The sequence below is a fragment of the Macaca thibetana genome, chromosome 17, assembly GCF_024542745.1.
Source record: "Macaca thibetana thibetana isolate TM-01 chromosome 17, ASM2454274v1, whole genome shotgun sequence".
Lineage (NCBI taxonomy): Eukaryota > Metazoa > Chordata > Mammalia > Primates > Cercopithecidae > Macaca > Macaca thibetana.
In genome coordinates, this window is record NC_065594.1 from 39,044,695 (window position 1) to 39,067,628 (window position 22,934).

Genomic DNA, 22,934 nt, shown 5'->3' on the forward strand with positions numbered 1-22,934 from the left:
AGGACATATACTATATATATGGTTTTTTGTTTTTGTTTTTGTTTTTTTTTGAGACGAAGTCTCGCTCTGTAGCCCAGGCTGGAGTGCAGTGGCCGGATCTCAGCTCATTGCAAGCTCCGCCTCACGGGTTCACGCCATTCTCCGGCCTCAGCCTCCCGAGTAGCTGGGACTACAGGCGCCCGCCACCTCGCCCGGCTAGTTTTTTGTATTTCTTAGTAGAGACGGGGTTTCACCGTGTTAGCCAGGATGGTCTCGATCTCCTGACCTCATGATCCACCCGTCTCGGCCTCCCAAAGTGCTGGGATTACAGGCTTGAGCCACCGCTCCCGGCCTATATACTATATATATGTATGGCACTTTAGAAATTATGTAAACTTTGAGTGTGTAGTCTTTTTTTAGCTTAACAATAACTTTGTGAGATAGGGTTGGTGGTGTTTTTCCATTTTATAGAAAAGTAAATTAACTGGGTTTAGAGAATTAGTGACAGTGTCCTAGATCATATGATTGTTTAATTACGGTTGGGATGGATCAAAATTTAGGATTTTTGTCTAGTGCTCGTTTACAGTGATGGCTCATTTTCATTTGAATGAAATTTCATAATTATTGATCAAAACCAGAAATGAGGGACCATGATATATTATAACATTTGTATGTATTCTGTTTCTCATTCATATTTAAATATTTCAGCTTTTGGGTGACTTCAAAATAATGTAAATGTTTTCATGAACTGTTAGTTACATTATTGATATGATGGTTATGTATGTTCAGATGATTTTAAAAAGTGCATGTTTTATACTCACTAACATAAACAGGATGGCTAACATTTATTGAGTGCTTACTCTGTGCAAGTCATTATACTGAGTGCTTCACATCTATTAACATTTAATTTTAAAACCATCTTAATATAGGGAAGGCTGGGGTAAGAAAGTATTTTTTTACCCCTATGTTATTCAGTACTTTCCAAGTGAAAAGGAGTACAACGTGAGGTACAGTTTATGTTTCTTTTCATTCTGTTATTGGATTGAGGTTGCAAAAAGCATAAGCCTAAAGCACTGTTACACGAGTCTGGATTTGGCTTTTAATTTGCCATGCAGTTCTATTCAGTGAATTTTAGTTTGAGTGATCCCTGCGTTACATTAAAGAGTAAGTTATGAATCACAGCAGTAAAAAACTGGAAAGAATCTGTGGGGATTATGTAACTTATATTCTCATTTCTTGAGCTGACCACGTGGATATTTCAAATAGGAGGATATTCTGTTATGGTAGGTGTTAAAAGAAGGTGGTTCTGCCCCTCTGTATGTATTCATTTCACATCACAATAATTTTAATCATCTAGTGTTTTCTTCTTAAGTAAAAATTTTTCCCTTATAATTTATGTGGTTAAATGTACTCTAAGTCTGTTTCCTTTTATCTTGTTCTTAAGGTGATGAAGAGCTACTGTTTACTATAAGGAGAAATAAAACAATACAGCCAGCTTCAGTTACTATGCTAATCCACTATCTCAAGCATCAAGATAATTTATTAGTTTAAATAATTGGACCTTTTTTATGAGTACTGAGAGTTTTCCTCTGAGCAAGTCTCTTACCATTCCTTTATATTTTCACTTTCTGAAGAGGACACAGTCCTAAAATGTTCCGTTTTTTTAGGTAGATTGTGTAGTCAGAATTTTCTTTTTTAATATCGTGAATGCTGTAGCCTTGTTTATGTTAGTTCTTATATTTTCCTTGCTGAGTTGCAGGTACTTCTGCATTTTCATAGTCATTGTTTACCAACTTCTATTTCTGTAACTTGTTTAAGCAAATGAAATTACTATAGTAAAGGTTACTATAACTTCTTTGGTATTCCAGTGGTATTGTATCCTGGGATATTGTATGTTATGTAGCTTTATGTTACAGATATCATAGCCTATAGGGTGATATGTTTTTATGTAATGTCAAGGTTATATGGGATTCAGTTTTTAAAAATATGCTATGTATATGTATTCAAAAGCTCTCATTTGATTTTGGAATGTGATATTTTTTAGTAAGATTACAATTTACATGAATTAAGTTTTGGATTTTAGTAGAGAAGAGTTAGTAAGGAAAAAGGTTACTTAAAGAAATATGACCAGGATTAAGGCCTTATGTGTTGCTGTTCATCTTACTGGTAAACTTTAAACAACGTATTATGGGACTATGTTACTTGAAGGATTGATAATACATGTAGATTTCATGACCAGTTAAACTGAGTTTTTGTTTCACCAACCATAAGTAATTTCATCTTTTGTTCATGAGATTAGCTTTAAGTTTACTCTTTTCTATAATTCCATTTTAATAATAATATTTTTATTTTAGACAGATCTGAGAACAATTGGCAAGAAATTCCTCCCCAGTGACATCAATAGTGGAAAGGTAGAAAAGGTAAAGAAAATCAATAACTTCTTAAATTATGCTAACTACAATAAATGTGAACTAAATTACTGGAATTATTTTTTGTCAATAAAGACTGCAATTGCAAAATACTCTGGAGGTGAACAGGTCACAAAGTCATTGTTATGGTGACTTCCATGGAAAATTATTAAGAGTTAAACTTTTTTGACTTTTCAACATTAAAAAAACACAACCTTTTGTTTCAGGAATTTTAGCTATGGCATCCTTATATGAACCGTGAGACTTACCAGATGTAACTGGCACTCATTACAATGACCTTTTCCTATCTTTCAATTTTATTTACCTTTTTATTTTAGTTACCTTAATAAACTGTTAACGTTTATTTAATGAGCTTATTATATACAAATATAAGATTAGGAAAGTATTAGGAGCAATTTGGTGAAGCTGTGCATTTGTTTATTGCAATCATTTTGCAGTACACACATATGTATTCGTGTTATGAATTTTTTTGTGTTAGCAAACTTTAATTATATTTTTACCTAAACTTTTACCCTGCAAGTTAAAGTCCATGTCTTCTTTGTCTTTCGTCAGGAGAAATGGAGTACATCTGGTTACCTTCCTTTGTGAATAATTATATACGTGAAGACATAAATGTCACTGCCACACATTTCTTTTTGCTAAAGCCATCTATCTTGATTCCTTTGTTTATTCTCAGTCTCAAGCTTTTCTTTCATCTCTGTTGTTCTTAGAATCCTCCCCAGTTTCTTTACATTTCTTTTTCTTTTGGTTATAGTGGCTATCTCAGACTTCAGTGTGCACCAGAATTTCCCAGAGGTCTGGCTAGAACACAAATTGCTGGACCTCAAACCACTTCTACTCCTGTCTGAGTTTCTGATTCTGTAGGACTAGGATGGAATCCAAGAATTTGCATTTTGAACGGGTTTCCAGGAGATGTAGAGTTCTAGGAAGCATATTTAGAAAAGTAAGCAACAATCTCGACTAGGTCTGTTGAGTGCAACGGATCTCTATAGGAAAAGTAAATAATATCAAAGCAGTGTCTGTACATCCTTACATTATTTTACTTAAAATTTTGAAGTTTTCTGATTCTTGGTTTTCTGGTTTCTCTGTGTGTCCTAAAAGATGCTGAGAACTCACCTCTGCTACAAGTTCGTAGGATAGTAGTACAGAGACTCTTGTCTGCTCCCTTCACCCTTTCAGAGCGTTTTTACTTTTAAAAATTTTGCACAGTGGTCTCTTTAAGATTTCCTTTGAATGTAGCTAGCAAGAAGAAAAATAACCTTAAAACTTTCTGATTTAGATTATTCTGTGTCAAATTTTATCTTTTAAAACATTCTTAATGCAAATGTAAGTTTTCACATGAAACAAAAATTTGTTATCTCTGCTAGCTCTTCCTCATTGATTATATTTTTTCCTTTCATTACATACTTCCAATACAATATTAATAAACAGTTCTCTAGAATTATTATTCACAGAAGTATTATTATTATTATTATTATTATTATTTTGAGACAGAGTCTTGCTCTGTTGCCCAGGCTGGAGTGCAGTGATATGATCTCAGCTTACTGCAACCTCCACCACCTGGGTTCAGGTGATACTCCTGCCCCAGCCTCCCTAGTAACTGGGACTACAGGCGCACGCCACCATGCCTGGCTAATTTTTGTATTTTTTAGTAGAGATGGGATTTCTGCATGTTGGCCAGTCTGGTCTCAAACTGCTGACCTTAAGTCATCTGCCCACCTCAGCCTCCCAAAGTACTGGGATTACAGGTCTGAGCCACCGTGCCTGGCCTTTTCACAGAATTATTCTTATATGTCATATAAGAATATATATTATTCTCACATTATTAATAATTGTCTTCACCGTATTAATGAAGATGTTTTGAAAAATAATTTAAATAAACATTTTAGAAGTTGACACACAGAAATTACTCATTTGGTTTGTCTTTGGTTAAAAATCCATATGTTAAATAAAAATGTAACTATCTTAAACCAAAGTAAATATTCAAGGAATATATTTTAGATGTGAATTGAACTATTTTGGTTTCTTTGTTAGTAAAATAAGACTAATGTAGTAAAAGCTCCTTATTTATGTCTTCATTGGAATACTTTTATTAACCAGCATTTTACCATTAATGATGACTATAAATGCATGACTCTAGAATCAGACACTACTGATCACTTACTAACATTATGTAAGTTATAGTTCTTGTTTAAATTAACTTTGTTTGAATCTGTGCATAAGATATAGGACAACATTTGGCAAACAGAATATTTGAATAAGTAATCTGCCTATCTCTTGACCATGCCAGATTTTGGTATAAAATGATATTTTCTAGTTTTCTTTTTATATTAGAAAAGAGTGAAAGAAAGAAAAAACTGGGTTATCTAGTGATCTTTCAAATAGGGCGTACTAAAAACCAATGTTCCAAAAACTAACTTAGAAAACTTAAAATATATGATAGACTATTTCAAGAAGCAGAGGAGGCATGGTTGTGGCATGTTTCTGATTGAGGGTGGAGGGGCATTAAATGATAGGGATCAGGAACAGATTGGAGACATCCAGACATAGGGTCATTGCCGTGGATTTAAATCTTCTTTCTCCTGCTTATTAGTTTTTGTGACTTTTCATAAGTTAGTTAATCTCGCTAGATTTTAATTTCCTTATCATTTAAATACTACTCCCTTACAACATTGAAGACCTAAATGAGATAATGCTAAATCCAGCACAATGCATATGGCAAACTTCGAGAATTATGAGCAATTTAGGATGGTATTTTTGTCTTGGAAGTCTAAGAATATATGAATCCTTATTATGGGTATCTTGTTACTGAGAGATCTTCAAGGGGATTCAATGAATAAGGTAAGGCAAATTGGCAAATCATTTTTGTCTGGGTTTTGGCCCCAAGCCCCATGCAGAATTCTACTACTTGAGGTAGGTTAGTCTCTGGTAGAATTAAAGCAAGCTCTGACTGTTTCTACTAAGTTCCAAGCCCATCTGATAATTACCATTTCTGAGAGAGAAAGCCAAAGGAGAGTGAGGATTGGAGAGCATTTGGCCCAATATTTAAGAAGCAGAGTTAAAAAGCAACATGTTGCGGGGAGGAGGGTGCCATCTTAGTAGAAGCTGCCTCTGTTAACCTTGTGTGGTCCCTTTGAAAGGGCCTCACCCATGTATTTTCCAACCACCTTGGAATCTCATTCACTAGGCCTGAGGCTCAATACAATGCACTGGAGCTTGCCCAAGACAAATCAGTAATTTTTTTTGGAAGTAGATTAAAGGAGTGTAGAGAGGAGTCTTCAAACTTCATCTCCTGAAAGCCCAAAGTAAATGATCACACAGTGTGTATTATTATTTTTGTAATTAATTAGACTTAGATAATGCTGTTTTCAGCATTTGGGAACTTGAGAATGGAAAGGGAGATTGGAGAACTGATAGATCTGTGATCAGGTAAGCAAGATTGTAAGTCTGCAGTTAGAGGACAGCTACTCCCGGACATGCTGAATTTACATCTCTTGTTCTAAAACACATCAGAGGCCTTCAGAAAGGCATTGTCCCGAAGCTTTGAAACTAAAGTCTTAGTAATTGCTACTATCATTGATTATTTTGGGAGAAGGTAGAATGGCAAAAAGTAGAAGTAACTTTATTACTAATTAATATAGTAGTTTTGCTCAGGTTCTTTTCTCTTTCTTCCATTTTCTTCTTAACATACTTTTCAATTTCTGTCTTTTCTCCACAAAGTTCCCTTAAAAAGTGGTGAGAGTTGGATGATGACAGTTTTTTCCAGGCTTCCAGATTTTCTGATAGGTACTTCATATTTGATTCAAAAACTGTAAAAATTGTGACTGGAGGGAGGTGTGGTAGGGAAGCCATATTTTGCAACTTATTTTCTGAGTTTTTCAGGGTGTGCTTTGTTTTTCTCGGATATTACAAAGTCCTAGGACTGCTGTAGCAGCTTGTAAGCTAAAAATTATGGAAAAAGTCACGATAAAAAGGAAGTATAACTGTTTAATATTCTTCTCCAATTTTAATATTTTGCTGTAGCTTTTTAAACTAAAAGTTAATTATAAAATACAGATTAGTTTCAAAATACTTTGTTACTAATTCAGCTACTTGAGGACCTTATGTACTACTATGGAGTCCTAACTGTACAGTCTTTCAGTTCTGTGTTTATTTTTTTGTAAGTTCTAAGAATGACATGTTATATATACCTTTTTAAATGTAAAACTATGATTGACCTAATTTTCCCAAATAGGAGTGACTGGTCTCAAAACCTCAGCAATACTGACATCAACCACAAGATGGCTTCACTGCCTTAAAATTGAAAGTGAAGGTTCTCTTGCCCTTGGATAGTCTAGAAATCGGGTTTTTAAAAAGAAAAGGAATTGAAAAAAGTGTTAACTTTTGATTTAATAAGATAATAGGTTTCCTATATGTTAATTTAGTCTGTGTTAAGTAATACAATTTGCTTCTTTTAGTGAACTATATGTTAAAATTAAACATTTACTTGTATTTTTAGAAAAAATGGATTACTAAAACTTTTATGCTTTATTTACAAGTCCTTATTGGTACTTACTAATAGGACTTCTGTGGAGTTTAAATAGATACTCTTCCAGATAATTGAAAAATAAACTATTTGACTTACCTTTTTCTCTTTTTGGTTCCAAGGAACAAAAAGTTAGAGAAGTGAAGAATAGAAACGTGGGAATTGTCCAATGATACATTGGGAAAAGTGTTACTTTTGGCTGGTAGTCCCACATACTTTTCTTGTATTCATTTGCTATAATTACTTTATGATTGAATGCGAGCAATTTATATGCCCTACTGTTATTTTGAGGGTTAAATTGAGGCTTTTTACTTTCAGGGAATCTTAAGTTTGCGAAAACCTATTCAAGATTATGTTGTCAATTTCTTAATTATTAGGAATTTGTTAAATGTTTTAAAAATTCCTAAGGGGTAGATCTTCTAGTAAATATACCACTATATTTATAATTCAGAAAGTTTTAATTTTATTCTTTATTTTCCACTTAAACTCCCTTGCTGCATATGAATATCATTTGAAAAATTTGAGATTAGGATTAGGTACTCCCTTCCCTAAAGCTATTTCTTTCAATATTCTTGATGCTATTCTCATCTGCTTCCTTCTTGATCTTTTTTGGCACAAGCACCTACCTTACCTAGGAGAACCCTGGTTTTTAGTGAATTCTAATAATTCTTATTCTTGTGCTTGTTTTTCTTCTGTCATTTGTTGAGGACCTGTTCTATGCTAGGTCCCATGTTAAATAATTTGTATGTATTATCTATACAATATTCAGAACAACACAGAAAATATAAACTATTACAGCCTTTCCTTTTACTTTAGAGATAAGAGAATTGCACCTTCCCTAAGATCACAGTTTTTTGTTGCTATAGCACCTGAGCGTCCTTCCCTCAGCTGTCAGACAAACTGCTATTTATTTTTCAGATTCCAACTGAGGTGTGACCCTTCTCTTCTAATGTTCTTGACCTCTTTTGAGCATAATTAATTTTTAAATTTGAATGTTCTCATTGCCCTTTATACCTACATGTTTTTAGTATGTAATAAATATTATCATACTTTTAGAATATGCACTACAAAAACAGGCTTTGGCATGAGATAGATCTGAATAGGAATTCTAATTTGCCTCTTACTGAGTGACCACTGGTAAAGTACTTCACCCTCTGTCCTTAATTTTCTTGTTTAGTATATACAAGTAATCGTAATGTACTTTATATTTCTGGAGGTAAATTAAAGCACTTGTGTAAAGATCATGCAACATTTTCTGGTGTGTATCTAGGAAGTGCTAAGTAAATTATAGTTAAAGCACTAGAAATTTCCTTTTTTTTTTAAATCAGACAGTGTCTGAATGTGTAATTGTGCCAAGTGATAGGGATACAGAGATCAAGACAGCCTCTCTCTTCTTGGAGCACATAGCCTAATAAGAGGTTGAGAAACCAGCTGTGTCAATGTAGTGAAACAAATGCTATGTCAAAGGTGTGTACAATAAAGGGGCTGCCATTTCAGTTTAGTGAGGGTATTAGTTTGCTTTTCTTGCTAGACTGTTAGCTTTTAGAGATGTGATTTTCAATGAAGGAATAGTGGGTAGATGCCCTGTATTGGGCGTATTTAAACTCTTATGTTAATAGCTACACGATACATACACACATACACACATAGATTACACATACACACACACTATATTTAATATTTTCTGTTACACAAAAAGCTCCTTTGTAGTAGAACTAAAGAATGGAAAATAAAGCTTGACAGATCTTGACTGGTAACAATACATGGAAGATAAGTATAGTGGATATTTGTAATTCCTAAAACCTGAATTATCTCCTTGTGTTTGGGGGAATTTCCCATTTTAAGAGTTTTGGTGGTAGAGAAGAAGAAAATGCCAGATACTTTTCTCCCAGCCTCCTTTACAGCTATGCTAGTCAGGTGTAGCTGCCTTGGAGTTGGGCCAGTTACACACAAAAAAGTGGGACCTGTGGAGAATCCTGTCAGTAATAGTTGAAGCTGCAGCAAGATTGTTTCTGGAGTAGTAGCTGCAGGAGTGCCAGAGTAAATGTCCAGAGCCATTGAGATCACTGGTACAAGGCATAGTGTTAGATGCTTGCCGTGTGCTGGATCCAGCTTGTTCCAGCTCATGAAGTTGATTGTCGGCATCTTTTCCCAATTTAGAGTACAATAACATACAGTTGATGGTTGTGGTTGGCCTTGGAAATTGGCACAAATTACAGATTACAGTGGCTTTTCCCCTGTCCTTCTACCAGAAGTATTTTACCAACACACCTCTGCACACGTGTAACAGTTTCCCTAAGGAATATAAACAGGAATGGAACCCTACTGCATTGTGGAATTAGGCCAGTATTCAACTTTACAAGATAATGCTAAATTTTCTTGCAAAGCACTTGTATCAACTATGTTACCTTCAGTATTGTATATGAGATTCAATTGAGACATTTCTTTTGTGACACTTGAAATGATCAAAATTTTCTGATCTTGTGATTGTAAAATACATTATTCTTCCGTACGCCATTCTCTCCCCTGCCAATACAGATTTTAGAATCAAACGATTAAGACTTTTAAAAATATCATGTTGGAGTTTTGACTGAAATTGCACATTAGCTTAAAAACAATTGATATCTTTATGTGATATGATATTACCAGTGAAATGCTGGTAAAACACATCTCTGAAGAGCAAAAAAGAGCCCTTACACATAGCATTTGCCACTTTCTGTGGTATAAATATTCCCTGTTTGACTGATTATAAGCTATGTTATGAAATCACTGAACAGGGAATTAGGAAGAAATGTACATAAAAAGTTCTTGTGAGCTTTTATGAGCTGGCTCCAGCACAACCCTGGATATATCTCTTCATTTATTTTTCCCATAATGTTTTATAATTTATTGGAAGTATATGGGCTGTGCATCTTTTGTAAGCTTTATTCCTGGATCTGTCTATTTTTGTTATTGTAAACGGTGTTTAAAAATTTTTTTAATTACTCTTTCCATCTGTTACTGGTACATGGAAAGGCAGCTGATATTTGCATATTGATTGTAATTCTGTCACCTGCCAGTTATTATTATGTTATTATTCCTATATATTCTATTTTTATTCCAGATACAATTTTTAAAACACCATTTACAATAAGAATAATACAGTCTTACATTATTCTGTGTATTCTTTTAAGTTTTCTCTATAAATTTGCCTTTTCTTGGTATTTCACATGAATGGAATCACATGATATATATGTTGTATCTGGCTTCTTTTATTTAGTGTAATATTTTTTAGGGTAATCTATAACATAGCATATGTTGATAGTTTTTCCTATTTATTGGTGAGTAATATTCCATTGTATGGATATACCACGTTTTGTCTTTCCACTTACTATTAGGTTGGTGCAAAAATAATTGCGGTTTTTTCCATTGAAAGTAATGGCAAAAACCACAGATACTTTTGCACCAACCTAATAGTTTATGGACATTTCGATCGCTGTCCTTAGTTCTTTTCTTTTTCTTTTTTTTTTAAATATATATGTCTCTTATTACTGTTATCATTTCTTAAATTGTTGCTTTGTGCCTTTACTCTTTGCTTCTTGATCACTCTTGTCCGTTATCAATTTCATTAGTCTTTGTTACAGTAAAACTTGTTAATGTTGTTATTGTATTTTTAGTTTGATTCATTTATTTTTCTTCTACCTGATTTGAACTCATTGCTTTTTTTCTCAACTTCTTAGTTCAACTCATTAGTTTTATATTTTCAAAAATAGGTGTTAAGATATACCAAAGAAACTATACAATACAAAAATTTAACAACGAAGTTAAAATATATAGCAAAAGCCAAATAAGACAATACACATGAATAATCCTAGAAAACTAAAATGGGGAGAACTTATTGAAGGGTAACATACATAAAATGAGGACTAATAGCAAGAAACAATTCTAAACATTTTCCCAATGACTGACTAAGCCTCAAAAAGACAGCTTAGGAAAACGAGTAACATATAGTTTTTCTTTTCCTAGCCAATTCAGTTCTACTTATATAAATCTGGTTACCAACCAATACACATATGAATTAGAGTAATTGTTTTTCTACTCAATTACTACCATTTTTTCTTTTTCACCTTTTTCGTAATTTTCTTTTTTCTTTTTTTTCTTTATTATTATTATTATTATACTTTAAGTTCTAGGGTACATGTGCATAACGTGCAGGTTTGTTACATATGTATACTTGTGCCATGTTGCTGTGCTGCACCCATCAACTCGTCAGCACCCAACTACTCGTCATTTACATCAGGTATAACTCCCAATGCAATCCCTCCCCCCCCCCTCCCCCCTCCCCATAATAGGCCCCGGTGTGTGATGTCCCCCTTCCCGAGTCCAAGTGATCTCATTGTTCAGTTCCCACCTATGAGTGAGAACATGCAGTGTTTGGTTTTCTGTTCTTGTGATAGCTTGCTAAGAATGATGGTTTCCAGCTGCATCCATGTCCCTACAAAGGACACAAACTCATCCTTTTTGATGGCTGCATAGTATTCCATGGTGTATATGTGACACATTTTCTTAATCCAGTCTGTCACTGATGGACATTTGGGTTGATTCCAAGTCTTTGCTATTGTGAATAGTGCCGCAATGAACATACGTGTGCATGTGTCTTTATAGCAGCATGATTTATAATCCTTTGGGTATATCCCCAGTAATGGGATGGCTGGGTCATATGGTACATCTAGTTCTAGATCCTTGAGGAATCGCCATACTGTTTTCCATAATGGTTGAACTAGTTTACAATCCCACCAACAGTGTAAAAGTGTTCCTATTTCTCCACATCCTCTCCAGCACCTGTTGTTTCCTGACTTTTTAATGATCGCCATTCTAACTGGTGTGAGATGGTATCTCATTGTGGTTTTGATTTGCATTTCTCTGATGGCCAGTGATGATGAGCATTTTTTCATGTGTCTGTTGGCTGTATGAATGTCTTCTTTTGAGAAATGTCTGTTCATATCCTTTGGCCACTTTTTGATGGGGTTGTTTGTTTTTTTCTTGTAAATTTGTTTGAGTTCTTTGTAGGTTCTGGATATTAGCCCTTTGTCAGATGAGTAGATTGCAAAAATTTTCTCCCATTCTGTAGGTTTCCTGTTCACTCTGATGGTAGTTTCTTTTGCTGTGCAGAAGCTTTTTAGTTTAATTAGATCCCATTTGTCAATTTTGGCTTTTGCTGCCGTTGCTTTTGGTGTTTTAGACGTGAAGTCTTTGCCCATGCCTAGGTCCTGAATGGTACTACCTAGGTTTTCCTCTAGGGTTTTTATGGTATTAGGTCTAAAATTTAAGTCTCTAATCCATCTTGAATTAATTTTCGTATCAGGAGTAAGGAAAGGATCCAGTTTCAGCTTTCTACTTATGGCTAGCCAATTTTCCCGGCACCATTTATTAAATAGGGAATCCTTTCCACATTTCTTGTTTTTCTCAGGTTTGTCAAAGATCAGATGGCTGTAGATGTGTGGTATTATTTCTGAGGACTCTGTTCTGTTCCATTGGTCTATATTCTGTTTTGGTACCAGTACCATGCTGTTTTGGTTACTGTAGCCTTGTAGTATAGTTTGAAGTCAGGTAGTGTGATGCCTCCAGCTTTGTTCTTTTGACTTAGGATTGTCTTGGAGATGCGGGCTCTTTTTTGGTTCCATATGAACTTTAAAGCAGTTCTTTCCAATTCTGTGAAGAAACTCATTGGTAGCTTGATGGGGATGGCATTGAATCTATAAATAACCTTGGGCAGTATGGCCATTTTCACGATATTGATTCTTCCTATCCATGAGCATGGTATGTTCTTCCATTTGTTTGTGTCCTCTTTTATTTCACTGAGCAGTGGTTTGTAGTTCTCCTTGAAGAGGTCCTTTACATCCCTTGTAAGTTGGATTCCTAGGTATTTGATTCTCTTTGAAGCAATTGTGAATGGAAGTTCATTCCTGATTTGGCTCTCTGTTTGTCTGTTACTGGTGTATAAGAATGCTTGTGATTTTTGCACATTAATTTTGTATCCTGAGACTTTGCTGAAGTTGCCTATCAGCTTAAGGAGATTTTGGGCTGAGACAATGGGGTTTTCTAAATATACAATCATGTCATCTGCAAACAGGGACAATTTGACTTCTTCTTTTCCTAACTGAATACCCTTGATTTCTTTCTCTTGCCTGATTGCCCTAGCCAGAACTTCCAACACTATGTTGAATAGGAGTGGTGAGAGAGAGCATCCCTGTCTTGTGCCAGTTTTCAAAGGGAATTTTTCCAGTTTTTGCCCATTCAGTATGATATTGGCTGTGGGTTTGTCATAAATAGCTCTTATTATTTTGAGGTACGTTCCATCAATACCGAATTTATTGAGCATTTTTAGCATGAAGGGCTGTTGAATTTTGTCAAAAGCCTTTTCTGCATCTATTGAGATAATCATGTGGTTCTTGTCTTTGGTTCTGTTTATATGCTGGATTATGTTTATTGATTTGCGAATGTTGAACCAGCCTTGCATCCCAGGGATGAAGCCCACTTGATCATGGTGGATAAGCTTTTTGATGTGCTGCTGAATCCGGTTTGCCAGTATTTTATTGAGGATTTTTGCATCGATGTTCATCAGGGATATTGGTCTAAAATTCTCTTTTTTTGTTGTGTCTCTGCCAGGCTTTGGTATCAGGATGATGTTGGCCTCATAAAATGAGTTAGGGAGGATTCCCTCTTTTTCTATTGATTGGAATAGTTTCAGAAGGAATGGTACCAGCTCCTCCTTGTACCTCTGGTAGAATTCAGCTGTGAATCCATCTGGTCCTGGACTTTTTTTGGTTGGTAGGCTATTAATTATTGCCTCAATTTCAGAGCCTGCTGTTGGTCTATTCAGGGATTCAACTTCTTCCTGGTTTAGTCTTGGAAGAGTGTAAGTGTCCAGGAAATTATCCATTTCTTCTAGATTTTCTAGTTTATTTGCGTAGAGGTGTTTATAGTATTCTCTGATGGTAGTTTGTATTTCTGTGGGGTCGGTGGTGATATCCCCTTTATCATTTTTTATTGCGTCTATTTGATTCTTCTCTCTTTTCTTCTTTATTAGTCTTGCTAGCGGTCTGTCAATTTTGTTGATCTTTTCAAAACACCAACTCCTGGATTGATTGATTTTTTTGGAGGGTTTTTTGTGTCTCTATCTCCTTCAGTTCTGCTCTGATCTTAGTTATTACTTGCCTTCTGCTAGCTTTCAAAATGTGTTTGCTCTTGCTTCTCTAGTTCTTTTAATTGTGATGTTAGAGTGTCAATTTTAGATCTTTCCAGCTTTCTCTTGTGGGCATTTAGTGCTATAAATTTCCCTCTACACACTGCTTTAAATGTGTCCCAGAGATTCTGGTATGTTGTATCTTTGTTCTCATTGGTTTCAAAGAACATCTTTATTTCTGCCTTCATTTCGTTATGTACCCAGTAGTCATTCAGGAGCAGGTTGTTCAGTTTCCATGTAGTTGAGCGGTTTTGATTGAGTTTCTTAGTCCTGAGTTCTAGTTTGATTGCACTGTGGTCTGAGAGACAGTTTGTTATAATTTCTGTTCTTGTGCATTTGCTGAGGAGTGCTTTACTTCCAATTATGTGGTCAATTTTGGAATGAGTGCGATGTGGTGCTGGGAAGAATGTATATTCTGTTGATTTGGGGTGGAGAGTTCTTTTTTTTTTTTTTTTTTTTTTTTTTTTTTTTGAGACGGAGTCTCGCTCTGTCTCCCAGGCTGGAGTTGCAGTGGCCGGATCTCAGCTCACTGCAAGCTCCGCCTCCCGGGTTCACGCCATTCTCCTGCCTCAGCCTCCCGAGTAGCTGGGACTACAGGCGCTGCCACCTCGCCCGGCTAGTTTTTTGTATTTTTTAGTAGAGACGGGGTTTCACCATGTTCACCAGGATGGTCTCGATCTCCTGACCTCGTGATCCACCCGTCTCGGTCTCCCAAAGTGCTGGGATTACAGGCTTGAGCCACCGCGCCCGGCCTTGGGGTGGAGAGTTCTATAGATGTCTATTAGGTCTGCTTGCTGCAGAGATGAGTTCAATTCCTGGACATCCTTGTTAACTTTCTGTCTCGTTGATCTGTCTAATGTTGACAATGGAGTGTTGAAGTCTCCCATTATTATTGTATGGGAGTCTAAGTCTCTTTGTAAGTCTCTAAGGACTTGCTTTATGAATCTGGGTGCTCCTGTATTGGGTGCATATATATTTAGGATAGTTAGTTCTTCCTGTTGAATTGATCCCTTTACCATTATGTAATGGCCTTCTTTGTCTCTTTTGATCTTTGATGGTTTAAAGTCTATTTTATCAGAGACTAGTATTGCAACCCCTGCTTTCTTTTGTTCTCCATTTGCTTGGTAAATCTTCCTCCATCCCTTTATTTTGAGCCTATGTATATCTCTGCGTGTGAGATGGGTCTCCTGAATACAGCAGACTGATGGGTCTTGACTCTTTATCCAGTTTGCCAGTCTATGTCTTTTAAATTGAGCATTTAGTCCATTTACATTTAAGGTTAATATTGTTATGTGTGAACTTGATCCTGCCATTATGATATTAACTGGTTATTTTGCTCGTTAGTTGATGCAGTTTCTTCCTAGCCTCGATGGTTTTTACGTTTTGGCATGTTTTTGCAATGGCTGGTACCGGTTGTTCCTTTCCATGTTGAGTGCTTCCTTCAGGGTCTCTTGTAAGGCAGGCCTAGTGGTGACAAAATCTCTAAGCATTTGCTTATCTGTAAAGGATTTTATTTCTACTTCACTTATGAAACTTAGTTTGGCTGGATATGAAATTCTGGGTTTAAAATTCTTTTCTTTAAGAATGTTGAATATTGGCCCCCACTCTCTTCTGGCTTGGAGAGTTTCTGCCGAGAGATCTGCTGTTAGTCTGATGGGCTTCCCTTTGTGGGTACCCCGACCTTTCTCTCTGGCTGCCCTTAAGATTTTTTCCTTCATTTCAACTCTGGTGAATCTGGCAATTATGTGTCTTGGAGTTGCTCTTCTCGAGGAGTATCTTTGTGGCGTTCTCTGTATTTCCTGGATTTGAATGTTGGCCTGCCCTACTAGGTTGGGGAAGTTCTCCTGGATGATATCCTGAAGAGTGTTTTCCAACTTGGTTCCATTTTCCCCCTCACTTTCAGGCACCCCAATCAGACATAGATTTGGTCTTTTTACATAATTCCATACTTCTTTCAGGCTTTGTTCATTTCTTTTTCTTCTTTTTTCTTTTGGTTTCTCTTCTCGCTTCATTTCATTCATTTGATCCTCAATCTCTGATACTCTTTCTTCCAGTTGATCGAGTCGGTTACTGAAGCTTGTGCATTTGTCACGTATTTCTCGTGTCATGGTTTTCATCTCTTTCATTTCGTTTATGACCTTCTCTGCATTAATTACTCTAGCCATCAATTATTCCACTTTTTTTTTTTAAGATTTTTAGTTTCTTTGCGCTGGGTACATAATTCCTCCTTTAGCTCTGAGAAGTTTGATGGACTGAAGCCTTCTTCTCTCATCTCGTCAGAGTCATTCTCCGTCCAGCTTTGATCCGTCGCTGGCGATGAGCTGTGCTTCTTTGCTGGGGGAGATGCGCTCTTATTTTTTGAATTTCCAGCTTTTCTGCCCTGCTTTTTCCCCATCTTTGTGGTTTTATCTGCCTCTGGTCTTTGATGATGGTGACGTACTGATGGGGTTTTGGTGTAGGTGTCCTTCCTGTTTGATAGTTTGCCTTCTAACAGTCAGGACCCTCAGCTGTAGGTCTGTTGGAGCTTGCTTGAGATCCACTCCAGACCCTGTTTGCCTGGGTGTCAGCAGCAGAGGCTGCAGAAGATAGAATATTGCTGAACAGCGAGTGTACCTACTGTCTTGCTTTGGAGGCTTCCTCTCAGGGGTGTACTCCACCCTGTGAGGTGTGGGGTGTCAGACTGCCCCTAGTGGGGGATGTCTCCCAGTTAGGCTACTCAGGGGTCAGGGACCCACTTGAGTAGGCAGTCTGTCCGTTCTCAGATCTCAACCTCCGTGTTGGGAGATCCACTGCTCTCTTCAAAGCTGTCAGACAGAGTCGTTTGCATCTGCAGAGGTTTCTGCTGCTTTTGTTTACTGTGCCCTGTCCCCAGAGGTGGAGTCTACAGAGACAGGCAGGTTTCCTTGAGCTGCTGTGAGCTCCACCCAGTTCGAGCTTCCCAGCAGCTTTGTTTACCTACTTAAGCCTCAGCAATGGCGGGTGCCCCTCCCCCAGCCTCGCTGCTGCCTTGCCGCGATATCGCAGACTGCTGTGCTAGCAATGAGGGAGGCTCCGTGGGTGTGGGACCCTCCCGGCCAGGTGTGGGATATTATCTCCAGGTGTGCCTGTTTGCTTAAAGCGCACTATTCGGGTGGGAGTTACCCGATTTTCCATGTGTTGTGTGTCTCAGTTCCCCTGGCTAGGAAAAGGGATTCCCTTTCCCCTTGCGCTTCCCAGGTGAGGCGATGCCTCGCCCTGCTTCAGCTCTCGCTGGTGGGGCTGTAGCAGCTGACCAGCACCGATTGTCTGGCACTCCCTAGTGAGATGAACCCAGTACCTCAGTTGAAAATGCAGAAATCACCAGTCTTCTGTGTCGCTCGCGCTGGGAGTTGGAGACTGGAGCTGTTCCTATTCGGCCATCTTGCTCCGCCCCTCGTAATTTTCTCTAGCAACACTTTTCCTTTGGTTTGATCAGTTGAACTCAAAAGGTTTGGTACCTGAAATGAGTATCAGCTCTTACTGGAATAGCACTTGGGAAGTACAATTGTAGAAAAGGCAAATGTGTAACTGAGGTGCTTGACAAAGTTAAGCATCCCATTCTCCATAAGACAATGTCTCTCACGTTAATCACTAGGTTAATGGCTGCTCTTGGCTAGATCACATGACCCTGCGTGATACTGGAATGCTCCCTGGCGAGGTACTGTGGAGCTATGTGAACAAATACCCACCCATTTAAGCTTTCAATAAATACAAAGCATTTTAAACAATTTTAGTAGAATAAATTAAAAATACAGCATTTCTGTTGGCCTGCTTTGCTTCTTGAGCTGGCTTGGAGTGCTGTTCATGATATAAAAGACAAATTCTTAATTCAACTCTTTAGTTTTTTTTTTTTTTTCCAGTTTTCTTTATTAATTTTTCTTCTAGCACTGATTTAACTATACTCCTGTATTTATATAGGAAATATATGTATTTACATATTTACAAACATATGTTCAGGTATAAAAGTTGTATACATGGTACTTTCATTATTTAGCTCTAAATATTTTTTAATTCACCTTATGATTACTTCTTTCCCTATTTTGATTACAGAATATTAGATTTGTTTTGGTTATGGATTTCTAATCCAGTTACGTTGTGATCAGAGAATTTGGACTGAATAATAAATGTATTTTGAAATTTGTAGAGTCTTTATGGCTTGATATGTATTTGTAAATGTCACATGTATGCTTGAGAAGATACTTGTTCCTATTGGGTTTACAGTTTTGTATAAATTTTCTAGTTTAGGCTTATTATTTTGTAGTCTGTGTTTGATAATTACAAATTCTCAAGTCCTTAGGGGCTTAAAATTTTTTTAAATAATTTTTTTTAATGTTTCTCCATCTTTGTAGCTTGTTTCCTTGTAAGTCTCATGATAGTTTGTTATGATTTCATTTTTCTTGATCTTTCTCTGTGAGGATCCTGGCCACTTGAATCAGAAGGGATATGTGCTTGTTTCTGCCTTGAGCCAGTGGGGGTGCTACTGACTTACAGTGAGTTAAAGTGCCGGCTAAGGTTAACTTTGCCCCTTTGCCACCAGCCCAAAGCTGAAACTCTTCGTTGCGGTGTTGTTACTGCCGGAGGCAAACACTCATCTTCTCTGGAGGGAAATGTAGCCCAAATTGGGGTTCACCCTAAATGCGTACATGGATGACATTGGGAATATTTTTGAAATTTCTAACAATGTATTGTTCTTTTTTATTTTTGTTTTCTTGGGTCTGATACCGTACTTAGAATGGTACAGGGTGTGTGTGACAAATCCGACTTTTTCTCTCTTCCTATCCCACCTCGATTGATTGATTGATTGATTGGTTGAGACGGAGTCTTGCTCTTTGTTGCCCAGGCTGGAGTGCAATGGTGCGATCTCGGCTCACTGCAACCTCTCCCTCTTGAGTTTAAGCGATTCTCTTGCCTCAGCCTCCCAAGTAGCTGGGATTACAGGTGCCTGCCACCATGCCCGGCAACTTTTGTGTTTTTAGTAGAGACAAGGTTTCACATTTCACCATGTTGGTTAGGCCAGTCTCCATCTCCTGACTTCAGGTGATCCGCCCACCTCAGCCCCCCAAAGTGCTGGGATTACAGGTGTGAGCCACCACGCCTGGCTTATATTTATTTATTAAAGTCAAATTGTGTTAAAATGATACTAAGAGATGTTTGACAGAGAAAGTAGGTAAAAAAAGAGATAATCATAAATGCTATTTAAAGCTTATCTTTTAGGCTTTTAAAGTAGCTATATGCAGAATTACTATTTCTTCTTCCAAGGCAGCTTTCTTGAAACATTGCCCTGTTGCCTGGGCCTTAAGGTAAAGATGTCAATAATTTAGCCAAAAACCTCCTTTAAAATAAAAGAATGGATGAAAAAATAAGCCCTAGGAACTCTCCTCTGAAGCTACTGGAAATGCTTTTGGAAGTAGTGGTAGGGTAGAGAAGGAAATGAATTATGACTTTGTAGATAAAAGAACTATGGAAGATGAAACTATTTCATTTTCTCTTAATTTTAATCTACTTTGCAATAATGATGGAACATTGATTGGAACTGAATCATACTCATATATTCCTTTTGGGTATATGGTTTATTTCTGGGGTTGATGGAGAATGTGATGTTTATGTTGTTAGGTATACAGATTGAGAAATTTCTTTCTCAAGAGAATTAATAAGTTTCAAAAACAGGCCAGGTGTGGTTGCTCACGCCTGTAATCCCGGCACTTTGGAAGGCCAAGGTGGGTGGATCACCTGAGGTCCAGAGTTTGAGACCAGCCTGGCCAACATGGCTAAACCCGTCTCTACTAAAAAAGATACAAAAATTAGCTGGGTGTGGTTGCTCACACCTGTAATCCCAGCTACTAGGGAGGCTGAGGAAGGAGAATCACTTGAACCTGGGAGGTGGAGGTTGCAGGGAGCTGAGATCATTGCACTCCAGCCTGGGCGACAGAGTGAGACTCCATCTCAAAAAATAATAAATAATAATAAATAAAAAGATTATAAAAATAAATGGCTGGCATGTATTTTCAGGCTAAGTGTCTTAAATGGTTTCTAGAGTTAAGAAAAAAAATTGTTTTAAGTGTTTATCCAGATGCGATTATACTGTAGAGAATTAGTCCCCTGTCATCCAGACTTTGGAGAGTCTGATTGATACACAAGAATGTTATTTAGTATGATCAATAAATTAATAAACTTACACAAGCATTTAAATCTGATATTTCATATCAGTTGGTATGACTAGTTAGGAGTTTAGATGACAGAGGTATTCATCTACCTCGGGAGAAGAAGGAATGATGCGTGGATTAATGCCCTGAGAGAATATTTGTAGCAGATACTTAATATTGTTTATTAGAGTTAGACATGCTTACCTGGAGGTGCAATGATACATCATTCTAAGCCATTAAAATTTTTTAGAGTATTTTCATTTGATTGTTTCTTATACTAATACAAAAGAGAAAATCAGACATTAAAGAAAACTTGTGTGACCAAGATTAATCCTTTTTATTATTTTCATTTGAAATTAATATTTTTTTTTTACTTTGGAGTTGCTCTTAACAGTAGTTGAAGAAAGATTTTGAAGTTAATTCTTGTCTATTTTTGTGGATGTTTTAGATGATTTGGTTTTTTTTGAGACACTTTTTTTTTTTTGTCACCTGGGCCAGAGTGCAGTGGCACAATCATGGTTCACTGTAGCCTCCACCTCCCAGGCTCAAAAGATCCTGCCATCTCAGCCTCCCAAGTAGCTGCGCCTGCAAGCACACACCACCATGCTTGGCTAATTTTTGTATTTTTTGTAGAGATGGGGTCTCCCTATGTTGCCCAGGCTGGTCTCAAACTCCTGGGTTCAAGAGAGCCACCCACCTCCGTCTCCCTAAGTGCTGGGATTACAGGTGTGAGTCACCGCACCTGGCCTTAAGATGATTTTAGATTCAGGATTTAGGATCTTAGAACCATAACATTTAAAAAAATTTATTATGTATATTTTATCTAGGTCCATTGCTTCCCTATGTTTTAACTACAGAGTATAAGAAACTGAATATTGTGAGCAGAATAATGAAAAAAATCATTATATATACTGGTTTACTTATAGAATATTTCTGAATTCTCAAGCCTGTAATCCCAGCACTTTGGGAGGCCGAGACGGGTGGATCACGAGGTCAGGAGATCGAGACCATCCTGGATAACACGGTGAAACCCCGTCTCTACTAAGAAATACAAAAAACTAGCCGGGCGAGGTGGCGGGCGCCTGTAGTCCCAGCTACTCGGGAGGCTGAGGCAGGAGAATGGCGTGAACCCGGGAGGCGGAGCTTGCAGTGAGCTGAGATCCTGCCACTGCACTCCAGCCTGGGGTTTCCGTCTCAAAAAAAAAAAAAAAAAAAAGAATATTTCTGAATTGTGGAACTATTAAGGCTTGGTGATTCTAATTAAGAAGTGACTAGAGATTCTGTAAAATCTATGGGTTTCTCAGGAGGATCTAATAAATAATACCTCCTTTTCTACTTTGCTTTTGAACCAGTTAACAAGTACAAGAGTGGCATATTTGGGCCAAAATAACTTTATTACTGATTAAAATGTATTTTGAAGATGTGGCTTAGTGGGACAGCCAAATGAACGCATTAACTGAACCACAGAACATGTAGGCTTGTACACTCACTCATGGAAGTGCCAATCCAGTGAGGAGGCTGAATAAGTGCCCCCTCCCTCATGTTCCCTAGCTAGGCTGGATCTCAAGAGGAAGATGGATGAGGCTGAGGCCAATATACAGTATTTTCTTTGCAATCAGGTAACTCATTACATGAGTGGGTATATTAGTTATCTGAGGCTGCTGTAACAAATTACCAGAAACTTGGTGACTTAAAACAATGGAAATTAATTTTCTCACAGTTTTGTAGGCCAGAAGTTAAAATTAAAGTGTCAGCAGGGTTGCTTCCTTTTGGAGGCTCTGAGGGAGTATCAGTTCCATGCTTCTCTCCTAGCTTTTGCTAGCTGTAGTAGTCCTTGGTCTTTTTTGGCTTGTAGATGTGTAACTTTAATTTCTGCCTTCATTTTGACTTGGTCTTTATACCCTGTCTCTCTGTGTTTGTTTCCCCTTCTCTTCTAGGGACACTCATCATTGGCTTTAGGGCCCACTGTAATTCACAGTGTTCTCATCTCTAGATCCTTACCTTAATTACATCTGAAAAGAGCCTTGTTCCCAAACGAGGTCACGTTTATAGGTTCCAGTTGGACTTGTCTTTTGGTGGAGCCACTATTTAACCCACAAAAAGAGGTGGAGAGGGCAGGAGCAGGATTAATTAAATAAGTAAACTGGCTACTTGCTTGGAAATCAGCATTTGGGGGCAGGTGTTCCTCCCTATCCTTCATTCCCCAGATCTTTGTTCTCATAGTCAACCAGATGTAGGAGATCACCAAAATAGTCCTGTTCCTGTCCTGCATTTGCATCATTGGCATTGTCTTCAATTTGTGTTCCTTTGACAGAATCTTTTAAAGTGATGTCCATTTTGTGAGCATTAGTGGGTGAAACTAGGTAATGTAATACATATGTCCACTTAACTGTGCACAAAGAAAAGGCAGTTTGTCACAACACATTGAAAGCAAACAAGTGAAGGTGTCATGCCAACACCCAGGGGACGTAGAACTCCCAGAATTCCATGAAGATGCCTAGTGACCTGTGTTGTATGGATTGAATAAGGGTGCCGTTGTTTCTCCAGGAATCGAATACTGGTAAAGTTGGAATTTTTTGACTACCAAAACAAAGAAAAAACTTGATAATATATAA

The 22,934-nt window shown here is 37.3% G+C and overlaps 1 protein-coding gene across 6 annotated transcripts in view; it reads left to right on the forward strand.

Moving 5' to 3' along the window:
- The window catches only part of TDRD3 (tudor domain containing 3), a 200,086-nt gene that overhangs the window by 46,035 nt on the left and 131,117 nt on the right, over nt 1-22,934 (forward strand). For 3 of the 6 annotated variants that reach the window (XM_050766527.1, XM_050766523.1, XM_050766528.1), the window contains exon 3: nt 2,334-2,399. The exons of 1 other annotated variant lie outside the window; for it this stretch is intronic. Coding sequence is in view for 1 of the 5 variants with exons in the window: in XM_050766523.1 (XP_050622480.1) it covers nt 2,334-2,399 (66 nt within the window). In the remaining 4 variants the exon portion in view is untranslated. Of the gene's footprint in view, nt 1-2,333; nt 2,400-21,583; nt 22,880-22,934 lie in introns of those variants that run through there. 2 more of the 6 variants (XM_050766525.1, XM_050766526.1) reach the window with 2 other exon arrangements.